Consider the following 12,218-nt stretch of genomic DNA (forward strand, 5'->3'; position numbering starts at 1 on the left):
CTGCTCTCGGTGGACCTGCCAGGGGCCAAAACATTTACCCAGTCCTTCCTAAAAGGTCTGAACCCGTGACTCATTGAGGGACAGATTTTCAAAGGTATTTATGCACCTAAAGATGCAGACAGACACCTAGTGGGATTTTCAAAAGTGCCTAGTATTAAAAGCAATGAGAGTTAGGCACCTAAGTGTTGAAAATCTGGCTTGCAGGAGTACCTTTTGCAAAGTGCTCAGAATCTCCCCTCCACATTCAGCATCTTGCAGGATCAGGCTTTTAGACCAAACTCCTATTGCAGGGGTAGGCAACCTATGGCACGGGTGCCGAAGGCAGCACGCGAGCTGATTTTCAGTGGCACTCACACTCCCCGGGTCCTGGCCACTGGTCTGGGGGGCTCTGCATTTTAATTTAGTTTTAAATGAATCTTCTTAAACATTTTAAAAACCTTATTTACTTTACATACAACAATAGTTTAGTTATAGATTATAGACTTAGAGAGAGAGACCTAAAAATGTTAACAAATGTTAAAAATTTTACAAATACGCGAAAGCTTAAATGAGAGTGACTAAATGAAGACTCGGCACCCCACTGCTGAAAGGTTGCCGACCCCTGAGCTATTGATTTCAAGCACGGCAACATTTGGCCCAATTTTATTTATTTTTTAAGTCAAAACTTCTTTAGTTTCTGAACAAACAGTGAAAATAATCATTTACGTAAACTACTCTGACAGCCTTCAAATATTTCATTTACATTAGGGATATAATCAATCTGGGGAATCTAAATCAATAGCCATACGATTCTTTTGGGGACTGGAGCAAATGCAGTTGTATCTTAGAGCTTGGCTGTAGACAATGGATCATGTGATGTGGTCTGGATGGAAGCTGGAGGCATGTCGGTAAGTATAGCGATCAGTAGGTTTCCAATATAGGGTAGTGTTTATGTGACCATAGCTTATTAGTACTGTACTAGCATTGTCTACAGCCAAGCTCTAAGATACAACCACATTTGCTCCAATCCCTCAGACAGAGACAAACACCTACAAGATCTCTATCAAGCGTTCTTAAAACTACAATACCCACCTGTTGAAGGGAAGAAACAGATTGACAGAAGGGTACTCAGAAGTCACCTACTCCAGGACAGGCCCAACAAAGAAAGTAACGGAACGCCACTAGCCGTCACCTTCAGCCCCCAACTAAAACCTCTCCAGCACATCATCAAGGATCTATAACCTATCCTGAAGGATGATCCCGCACGCTCGCAGACCTTGGGAGACAGCCCCCCAACCTGAAGTAAATACTCACCAGCAACCACACACCACACAACAAAAGCTCTAACCCAGGAACCTATCCTTGCAACAAAGCCCATTGCCATCTCTGTCCACATATCTATTCAAGGGGCACCATCATAGGACCTAACCACATCAGCCACACTACTAGAGGCTCGTTCACCTGCACATCTACCAATGTTATATATGCCATCATGTGCCAGCAATGCCCCTCTGCCATGTACATTGGCCAAACCAGACAGCCTCTACGTAAAAGAATAAATGGATACAAATCAGACATCAAGAATGATAACATTCAAAAAACAGTCGGAAATCACGTCAACCTCCTGGTCACTCAATTACAGACCAAAAAGTTGCAAATCTCCAACAAAAAATCTTCAAAAACAGACTCCAACAAGAAACTGCAGAACTAAATTTAATTTGCAAACTGGACACCATTAAATTAGGCTTAAATAAAGACTGGGAGTGGATGGGTCATTACAGAAAGTAAAACTATTTCCCCATGCTAATTTTTCCCCTACTGTTACTCACACCTTCTTGTCAACAGTTTGAAATGGGCCATCCTAATTATCACTACAAACGTTTTTTCTTTCCTGCTGATAATAGCCAACCTTAATTGATTAGTCTCATTAGAGTTGGTATGGCAACACCCATTTTTTCATGTTCTCTGTGTATATATATCTTCCTACTGTATTTTCCATTGCAAGCATCCAATGAAGTGGGGTTTAGCCCACAAAACCTTCTGCTCAAATAAAATTTGTTAGTCTCTAAGGTGCCACAAGTACTCCTCATTCTTTTTGCTGACACAGACTAACACAGCTACCACACTGAATAGAATTAATGTCATAACCGAAATAGATACCAGTTGGTATTAAAAAGACCCGCTCCTCTGAAATGGAAATATACACACCCACATTTCTTACACTCCTCCCCAAGCTTTCAGCTCATGACAAAAAGTAATTGAATAATCTTTTGGAGAGGCATGCAGTTAGCACTCAGTGAATCATTTTAAATTGCATTATGATATAAGGAGGCACCGAACCTTATCCGTTGTCCCATGACAGCTCTGAAATTCTTCAATGTATCTTTGCTCTGTATCAAGTGAAAGATGTGGAGAGAGAAGAATACATACAGAAGTATGGAAAATATTTATAATAAACTGTTAAAATTAAAGGTTTTTTTTGATAGATCACTATGAATTTGGGGGCAAGGGGAAAGTCCCTGGAATATTTGGCTAGGGCACATTCAAGTAACAAAAAAGTTTATTTAATAGTGCAAATTGTGAGATTTGCATCTGTATCTTAACTATTTTACTGTCCCCAAAGTTTTTTTAATGATGTCAAAAACTTAGATTTTGGTTCAGGCCCATCTCTGGTTTATATATTGGTTTGCAGTTTAGACTAGGGCTGGTGAAATATCAGTCTGGTGGTGGAAACATCTACTGTGGAAACACTTTAACTGTGTTCAGTATGTGAGGGTCTGAACGTATACGTGGGCACATAATAGAGACTTCGTCAGATGTTAATTACTGGTTATATATAGTGAACGACTCACCAGGTTGTTTCTTCACATACAATACACAGTAGGTGCAGGGTATACTCATGAGAGACAGGTCTATGATATTTTGTGGACGGCATTGTGGAAATATTAGCTTGCCAAAACATTGCTGTGTTAAGTACGTTTTGAAAGATTATTAGCAATGCAGTTGCAGTTGGAAAAAAAGGGCTTGATCCTACATTTATTGAAGCCAATAGCAAAATTCCCATTGACTTTAAATGGAACAGGAATGGAGGGATTTCATGATTAGGAAAGCTTTGAAGCTCCTTGGAAACAGAGATCTGCTGCCTGAAGGGCCTAGCCCTGCAATGTCCTGAGCATCCTCATCTCCCATTAAAATAATTAGGAACTGAGAGTGTTCAAGATCTCCAGAATAGGCCCTGAATCACGCATGTCTGAGTGATACAGCAAACTAGAGGGTGCTGTGAATTCTTATGAAAACACAGATAAAGTGTTTCTATGGTAGTTGTTTCCATCACCAACATCCCGCTAGTTTTCTGGAATGCTGATGTGGATGTCAGTAAAACATGCAAGCCACATTCTTTTCTCTGCCTGTTTGCTTTGCTTGAGAATATCAGTAACTCCTCTGCTAATGATTCACCTAGCATGGGGGAGTGCTTGGGTGGTGCAGAGCCTCCTCACACACAGCATTTGGCATCCCAGCCCTTGCAATAAGGGCTGTATTGAGGATGGAAGGAGATGGGGAGGAGTCTTAGTTGTAGTTCAATCACCAGTAGGAATACAGTTGCTCGGGGAACCTCAGTCTGCTCTAAACAATGATGAGGCAGGAGCTGGTGCAGAACTGGGTAGAGAATTAGAGAACTATAACTGGCTCCTGGGTGCCCACCACCATCCAACATAGAAGCTGAGCCATAAACTTGGTTAGAACAGATCATCAAGACAAATATGCAAGGGAGAAGCATATGCAGATACTAGCTCATCCAAGAGGGTTTTCTCCATTGTGGTCTTCCAGCCAGCAGGGGTTTCAGGGAAGACTGATCTTTTCAGGTTATTAATTATAGAGTTTGTGAGGATTTTATAGTAAATTGAATTTTAGAAGCAGAGTAAATGAAACCTAGATACTTTTATGATGTAGCAGCCATACTGGCTCCATCATGATGGTTAAATTGAGATTAGCACTTCCAGAAAGGATTACAACTTATATAGTGCATCCTCCCCAAACTTCTGGCACTTGCTCTTTCCATACACAATGCATTTTCTGAGACTTTTCAAATGAACATACTGATTAGTGGGAAAGTTATAAGTGTTTAAAAATGACTCTTCTCAGAATTTTATTTTTCCATCAGATGGATGTTCCAAGATGTAAGATTTCAATTAACCTTCTCCCCAACTTCTTAGGTAGCCTTAGTGGTTGTGAAAAGATATATCAATTATGAAATGATATATCAACTTTAAACCAATGAAGTATTGTCTTTGGAGTGTGAAAACATTCTCCATCAAAATATCTGCCTTATTACTCAACCAGTGAAGGAAGAAAGCGGCCACTCCTAGCTTGTCTCTCTGGACCTCAGAAACGTCAGAGGAGGCAAATTGCTCTCCTATAAACTTTCTAAGCTTGCCTACCAACATCCTCCTGAGGGAGGACTAGTAGTATCTCCAGATCCTTCTTGGGATACCCTGTTGTCTGGGGAAAAGATGGAACAGTAATTTGTTACACCCTTTTATGGGATTCTGCATACTCCTCTTATGTGGCTAGCCAGCTCCACTGGACAGCACAATGGGGGGGATCAGAATCATGGCTCTGCCTGCTCCCTGCCCCTTCTCATTTGGTTGCTCCCAGGGGAAGCATCTGCAGTGTAGCCTCTGGCAAACCAAGTCAAAACTAGTTTTAACCCAAAGGTACTTCTCCATGGCCACTGTCAACGCTCTGTCCCCAGCTGACATGGTGCTAGAATTGTTAAAAAATGTGAGAATTAATGTATAGTAAATGGTTTTTATTCCCTTTCCATTTTCCTTGGTCTCAAAAATGTAGACCCATGTTTAGTACGCATACAAAATAAAATTCATATTTAATCAGAGATGAATCCTGGAAGATATTAAAGCCCAAAAGATGAACGTTTCAGAAAGTTGTGAGCAGTTGAAATGGGGGCTAGAATGGAAAACTCTGTGAAACCTTAACTATGGCAGTTACTCTACTGTAATGTACATATTCCCTCTATAGAAAATATATTATTATTATTTCAATGCTGCCTGAACTTCATCCTGTGATTTATTGACGCTGATCCAATGGCTCATCAGATAGGTTTTTGAATGCCAGCTTCTTCAATCTACATTTACAACTCCACATTGCACTCAAAGTCTCATGTGAAAAGAATGTATGAATACCGAAGCACTGCTAATGAAAGCTTGAAAGGGACAGTTGAAATATAGTGGAAATTTCAAAGACTATTAAAGCAAAATATAAACTATAAATCCTGGAGATCCTTTACAGGGACAAAACTATGTATGAAATACAACCCATACGGCCAGTTCCTCATCTGGTGTAAGCTGGCATACCTTCACTGATTTAAATGGAGCTATACTGGTTTACACCAAGTGTGGATCTGTCTCATGTACACTATATGTTATGGTATCCAGATTTGTTCTTAATTATACAGGCAAATGTTCAGTTCCAGTTGTGCATAGTACAAATATTAGATTCCAGTCATGCCCACACAAGATCACTGACAAATGTGAGCCAACCACACTCCCATAGGTTTCCTTCACCATCACATTATTTATTTTTTAAAACCTAAGCTCCTGTAACATCACTGGTCCTATCTGTCATCCAGCAGCTGCAGAATTTTCCTTGCTGTTAATGCCTCATGCACTTCACCGAAACATAAGAAAGAAAAAGGCCCACCGGGGGCGGGGGGCGGGGTGGTGTCAAATTATTTTCCTGGTTTCCTTACATTTCCTGGCCACTGAGTAGCAGGCCAATGCAAAGTTGGTTGCAAATGTTAGACAGACATTAATGCAGGCTTGAAACTCAACCAAGTTTATTTATCCATTTTTGTCATCTGAACTCGCCTCAGAGTTGACTGACACTTGGAAGGGTGCATGATTGTGAAGAGGTTAGAATCAGCCTATTAGGCTCCAGCCATTGAGGGTGAAATCTTATTGCCATTGAAGTCAAAGGAAGTTTTGCCACTGGCTTCAAAAGGAACAGGCGTTCAGGGTGAAACTTTACAGGCTTTAGACATTCCAGAGTTTTGGATCTGGGACTGTAAAGCCTACTAGGCCTTGTTTCATTTCCCTGGCAGCGACTCTCTGGCTCTGTATGCATGATAACCATCTTTCTCCTCGGTTTACAGAATGAAGGTGGTTAAATACAGCAAGGTCCAGTACAGGAATAACCTCTTAGAGTGGAGGTTTGGTGCGTCCTTTGCAGAGTTGTTCTTCTCAGTTAGATTCTTAAAGATCTGGTTGAGATAGAAATGAGTTTAATGGAGACCTATTAATTTATCATTGGTGGAATGTTCCCCTCAGCTGTGGGCCAAAACTTAAATCAGAAATTTCCATGATTCACTGTCAACAAAGTAATGGGACTTGCTGATGAGCAAATATGGCCTGGGACACAAGGTGCAAATACTTAGGTACCATGGGGTAACAGTTTCAAAAGCACCTAAGTGACTTAGTCACAGTTTGAAAAGCGACTTAGACACTTAAGAGCTTAAGTCTCATTGAAAGGCAATACCTTTAAAAATCTGGTCCTATGTGTCTAAGTCACTTTTGAAAATGAGACAGGCTCTGAAGTCACTTAAGTGCTTTTGAAAATTTTACCCCAATTCTTTTGAGGTAGAAATTTACAAAGGAAACTCAAAAAGAGGTCTACTGTTTGGGGAACAGAAGGCAGAGGAAAAATAAGATATTAACAGGTGGCATCATCTCTGATGGAATGGCATGCCAAGGTTCTGCAATCCCATTGGTCATTTAAGTGCAACAGATGGCAAAACCATCAAGGTAGAGAATGACCTTTTATACTGGAGGTCAATATATGAATGAGTAAGAGACAATAAAAATTGCACACATGGCTTCTGTGCATTGGCTCTGTGCCTTCAGCATCTGAAAAGACTGTATGTCTTTACAAGTGTGCAGCCTATTTTGTGGTTTTCCCCTTCTAAAATGACAGACTTAATTATTCTAGGTGTAGAATGTATATCAACTGTTTTGAAATAATTAAGATGTATACTTAAAAAATAAATACTCCTTGCCACATCCGTGTCATTGTTCATCTTTTCCAGTTCATGCGATGCTTCTGTAAATACACCATTTGCTTATTGATCTAGCAGAGCTTAAAGTCTATACTAGCTCTCAGGAAAGTAACTAACCTCTTTTTTCAGAACAATGATGAATCTTCAGACCAAATGTCTGAAGGCACAAATGCCTGGAAAATTATAGGGTTTATCAGAAAAGATAGTTTGTAAAAAATAAAACAAAACCCTTCCCATAAATATAACACCATGACTTCTGGTCAGATCAGAACAATCATTTTTTAAAACTTAGTATGGAATCTAAGAAAACATCATTGAACTTATCAGCTTGTCTGAATACATACACAGCCCTTTCCCCAGCAACCATGACTTCATTCTGTCAGCCCAATGACTTACTCATATCTTGGGTGAAGAGACGCATTTCCATGGGCTTTAGGCTTCTGTCTAGTCCTGTAGTGTTATTTATATTTCGTTAAAATGAAATAAGAAAAGACATTTCTTCTTTTACTATTCTTGCTGCCATGGGCATACTGACACAAGTGTGTGTAATGTGGCTTAAGTATGACAGTTCCAATTCCAAATGCTGCAGTCATGCACATGGATTGGCCTCACCATTCACCAAGCAGATTGCTCTGCTAGTAGTTTTATTAAAATATTTATTAAAATATTAAGCAAACAGCTGTTTAGCACAGGAGATTTGATCCCAATGGATGCTGATCTAGTCCTGACAAACAGGTGCTGCTCAACAGGTAGAGGGACAGCAAGGCACAGAAAAATCCACTATACATTCTAACATTCAGGCTTTATCCTTTATTAGGTAGTGAGTAAGAGACATAAAAAGGTTTGAGATTGTTGTGTACAGCTGAAATTTAAGAGAGACTTGTGTGGCCAAAAATTGTTCCATAGAGCACTGTGACAAAAAAAGTTCCAAGAAACAGAAAGTGAAGTTGCAGGTGGAAATAGTTGGAATGACACTGTTTATTTCTAGCAAAACTTTTATTAATTCTCCCCTTAGTACTGTGCCTCCATACATGCCACAGGCCACAACATGTTCACAAAGATGGGTCTGTTGATTTTAATGGCATTGTGATAGCGTGGCAGAATGTACAGTATGTGCCCCCCCTACCAGTAGGCCATGCACAAGACTATAAAATAGGTTAGTGGTTCTCCTACTTTTCCATTCCACATATTATTTCATCTTCTGTCCCAACACTCTAGTCCTCCCTTTGATTCTCAAATGTTTCAAATTGTGGACCAGTAGGAAAGATTCTGCTGACAAATGGTGTCATTGAGCATAGATTGAAAACCACTGTCATCTTCAATAAGGGATAGGCACACATGTTGATGACATCACAGCTACTGCATACAGAACATAGGCTGAATATTCTAAAGACCCAAGCCAAGATTTTAAAAAGAAGAGATCAAAGTTAGGCTCCTAAAACTATATTTATACACCTAAATGAGAGGACTGACTTGCAAATACTCTGAGTGTCAGGCCCAATGCTTTAGAGATGGGCCCATTTGTAACCTTGTTGGGTGCTGCTGGGTGCCGAGCACTTTTTAAAATCATCCCACCTATTTAGGTGCCTGAATATGATGTTAGGAGCTTAATCTTTCTCTCCTATTTATGAATATCTTGGGCCAAAGAAATTCATGTAAGTAAGTAGTCCTGAAATCACCACAGTATCTAGTTTGTGTCCTATATCTGATTAAGGTGATTACTATCAACCAACTTGATTTCAAGGCACAAACGTTTGCAGATAAACTGGACCAAATAATAGACATGATTAATACAGAGCTTATTTTAATTAATCCTTACAGAGAAATAAACACATCTCTTTGGAATTCTTCGGACACAGCCATCCAGGGAACACCTTTTCTTTCTCTCTTTTGTTTATTTTTGTAAAAAAAAATTATATGCAGATAAGCTGTAAAAATGTGTATGGAAGGCCCACTAATAACCTGAAAGTCCAGGGTGCTGCATATTCCCATCTTGTACATCTCCCAAACTGCTTATGTTAACCCCAAGCACTTTTAGGTCGCGACCACATGGCCATTATTTTATATTAAAAGCATTGTTATAAAATCTTTTAAACCATCCCCCCCTGAACACACACACCTGAACTTAAATTATGGTTTCAATTTTTTTCTTTGTCCTAAAAGTTCTGTAGGCTTTTCACTGAGCTACACATCAGAGTGGCTGCATCAGACTCAGCAGTCTGCTCCATAATCTTAATAGATATTTTTCAGATCCCTTTGGGGAAAAGCAGGCAGCACATATCAGAGATTCAAGACATGCTGAATTTTCTTCTCTGCTGTTTGTTAGTATTTAATGATCCACATATGAAACTGAATGGTTATATAATTACTTTATATAGTAGATTTTCTGTTTATAAGTTATTTTTCTTACTCTAACATATATACAATATATCTATATATACCCCTGATGAATCCTATTTTATAGGGACACTATCAACCCCTTAAGCCTCATAGTGAATATATAAGGCTTTAAAACCTTGCAAAGAAAGCAAAGATCAGCTACAGAATGTAGGGTCCATTAGGATCCTAAAGGTGGTATTTGCTTCAGACCCGTGATGTGCAATTATTTCATAATATGTATATTGTGTGTTGCTGCTTAGATTATATATGTGTGTATATATATATATATATTTTATATCACATCAGTAGGAAAATAAATCATAGAACATATTTATTTCTATTACTATACCTATAACAAACAAGTTTTGACCTCTACTTAATACAGACAGTCCCACTGGTATGATATAAAAAGAATATGTCCTAGTCTTGGGGTGAAATCTTGGCTCCTCTGAAGTCAGTGGCAAATCTCCTGTTCTCATCAAAGGGGCCAGTTTTTCACAGTTGGTTTTCATTTGCTAGGTATGACCATGAATAACCCACTCTTGACATCACTTTGTTCTACCACTAATGAAGTTATACTTCTCTGTGACTCATGAAAACAGAATATTTTTGCTGTCCACCTTTATGCCTTTCATGTTAGTTCCATCCTGTAAGTATTAGCTCTTTTGGATACATACACTGTACACATATTTTTCATTTAGATAGAAATGTGCCTATTTAATGTACAGCATATGGAATTTTTGCACTAAATGTTTTTTATCTCTTATTTTGTCTTAACCATAGATCTACTGTATGTCTCTGTACTTTAACTTTTTCTATTAGGTGAGGAAAGGAAAGTTTTCTAACTAGGAACACCACATTATCATTGTCATTTTGCCTATTTAACAAAGTGAGATAATTTGTTCATTTTACCTTTTGCAACTCAGTTATAAACCTAGTGGCATAGATAGAGACACAATACTATTGTTGTACAAGACATCTATTGTAGCTACTTTTGTTCAGAAAAATACCCAGTAACTGCTCATTTGGCAGGAGGATCAGTAAGGGTACTACTATTCACAGTGTTTCTTTTTTCTTCTTCTTCTTTTAATCTACAGAATAAAGTATTTTATGTACATTGGAACCAGTTAATGCCCTTTAGACAAATTTGTAAGTTGTTTCATAAAGCAGGAAAGACATTTCAGGGGAAATATGTGCCAAAAAGCACAGTCAAAAAGGCTTCACAAGTTCTGTATATCACTGTGAGTCAATGCTGGAGATCACTTCGAAAACGGTCAATATTCAAGAGGGATGCTCTCATCTGGAGAAAATACTGCCCCTTCCCTCTTTTAGAATTTGATCAATTCTCTATCAAAAGTCCTGGCTCTTCATATATACTTTAAACTATAAATAAACACTGCATAGTTCCATGTTCTTGATTTGCTTCTTTTTTTTTGTTTTTGTTTTGAAAAATTATTGCAGTACAATTGATTCCTGTTTGGAGTTCAGTAAGGAGCAAACAGCACAGGAGTATGGGTGGTCCGTATAGGCCCAGGAGCTGGTCGTAAGAGTGCTGGAGGAAGTGCTGTAGTCTGGAATAGGGTAGCTGCTGGGGCTGTTCGAAGACTGAAAGGGGAATTCACAGCCACAGCAGCAGCTGCTGCTGCAGCTGCTAGTGGGTTTGGTAAGATTCGTGGAGCCATTGGCTTTGAAGGTTCCTTTGAAAATACTAATTTTACCTGTGAGGAAAAGAAAGAAAGAAACAGAGAAAGCAGAATTTGTTCATATTAGCCATGTGACAGGTTACTCTTCTTAGATTATACATGAAAAATATAGACAGAGAGGAGTGGTTTTAGTTTCTGGCACTAAAAGTGAGCTGCATCTGTGTAACAAGAGCTGCTATATCACACACTCCAATTAGGAAGGAGTATGTCCATATTGTTTTGGTAGAGGCTACTGAAACCCAATATTATTTTGGTTTTGGTTTCACATCTTAATGTGGAAACCTATAATTTGATACGTAATTTCAAATCAACATTTTAGTGAGTCCTGACGGGCTGAGCAACCTCAACTTGCACAAAATTTAAGGGGAGTAGCAGTTGCCCTGGAAAAATTGAATAAAAAAGAACTGGCAATCAGTGAGGAAGCAGCCATCTGGATAGTGTGATGTTGCAGACTAGAACTTAATGAAAACACATCCCATTTGAATGTATTACAAAGCAGGTACTTTATTGTTGCTAAGTAAGTTCCATTAAAAAAAAAAGTACTCAGTGAACCACTGTTTATTAACATCTGCCCCTGAAAAACATAAAAAGATTTTACCTAACAACATCTATGAATGTCTCTTGATTTGTCATGCATTCAAATGGGAGATGCATTCCCTTTTCCCTATTCTACATCATCTGACTGGATCTCCTGCTCGGAGGAATCAGTAAAATAGCATTTCTCAATGAGATGCTGTTCACAGTTATGGAGACAATGAAAAGTGACAGGTATCTTAAAAACTTGGTTTTGAACATTCATTTTTGATGTACATCTTTATGCGATCACTATTCAGTGAGCTGTGATGTAGTACTGTAGCTAAGCACTGCAGCTTTTTCTTTAACCAGCTTTTAAACCATCAGCACCATGAAACTCTCCATTTACAGCTTTCAAACACACACAATGTGTACAAAATGCTTAACTATATCTGAGTATAATTAAAAATACACTTTGGGGTAGATCTCATTTTAGTGTATTAGCACTGACGTTTGATATGTGCATAAACTATCCCAATATGAGAGACTACAACCCGAGATGAGAATATGGGCCA

General features: G+C 38.8%; 1 protein-coding gene across 8 annotated transcripts in view; it reads right to left on the reverse strand.

Moving 5' to 3' along the window:
• Positions 1 to 7,852: 7,852 nt before the first annotated feature.
• ZNF385D (zinc finger protein 385D) overlaps positions 7,853 to 12,218 on the reverse strand; it is a 609,937-nt gene continuing 605,571 nt past the window's right edge. For all 8 annotated transcript variants that reach the window (XM_039525575.1, XM_039525573.1, XM_039525576.1 and 5 more), the window contains one exon: positions 7,853 to 11,145. In XM_039525575.1, coding sequence (XP_039381509.1) covers positions 10,912 to 11,145 — 234 coding nt within the window. In that variant the 3' untranslated portion in view covers positions 7,853 to 10,911. The remainder of the gene's footprint in view (positions 11,146 to 12,218) is intronic.

This window comes from Mauremys reevesii, linkage group 2, assembly GCF_016161935.1.
Source record: "Mauremys reevesii isolate NIE-2019 linkage group 2, ASM1616193v1, whole genome shotgun sequence".
Taxonomy (NCBI): Eukaryota; Metazoa; Chordata; order Testudines; family Geoemydidae; genus Mauremys; species Mauremys reevesii.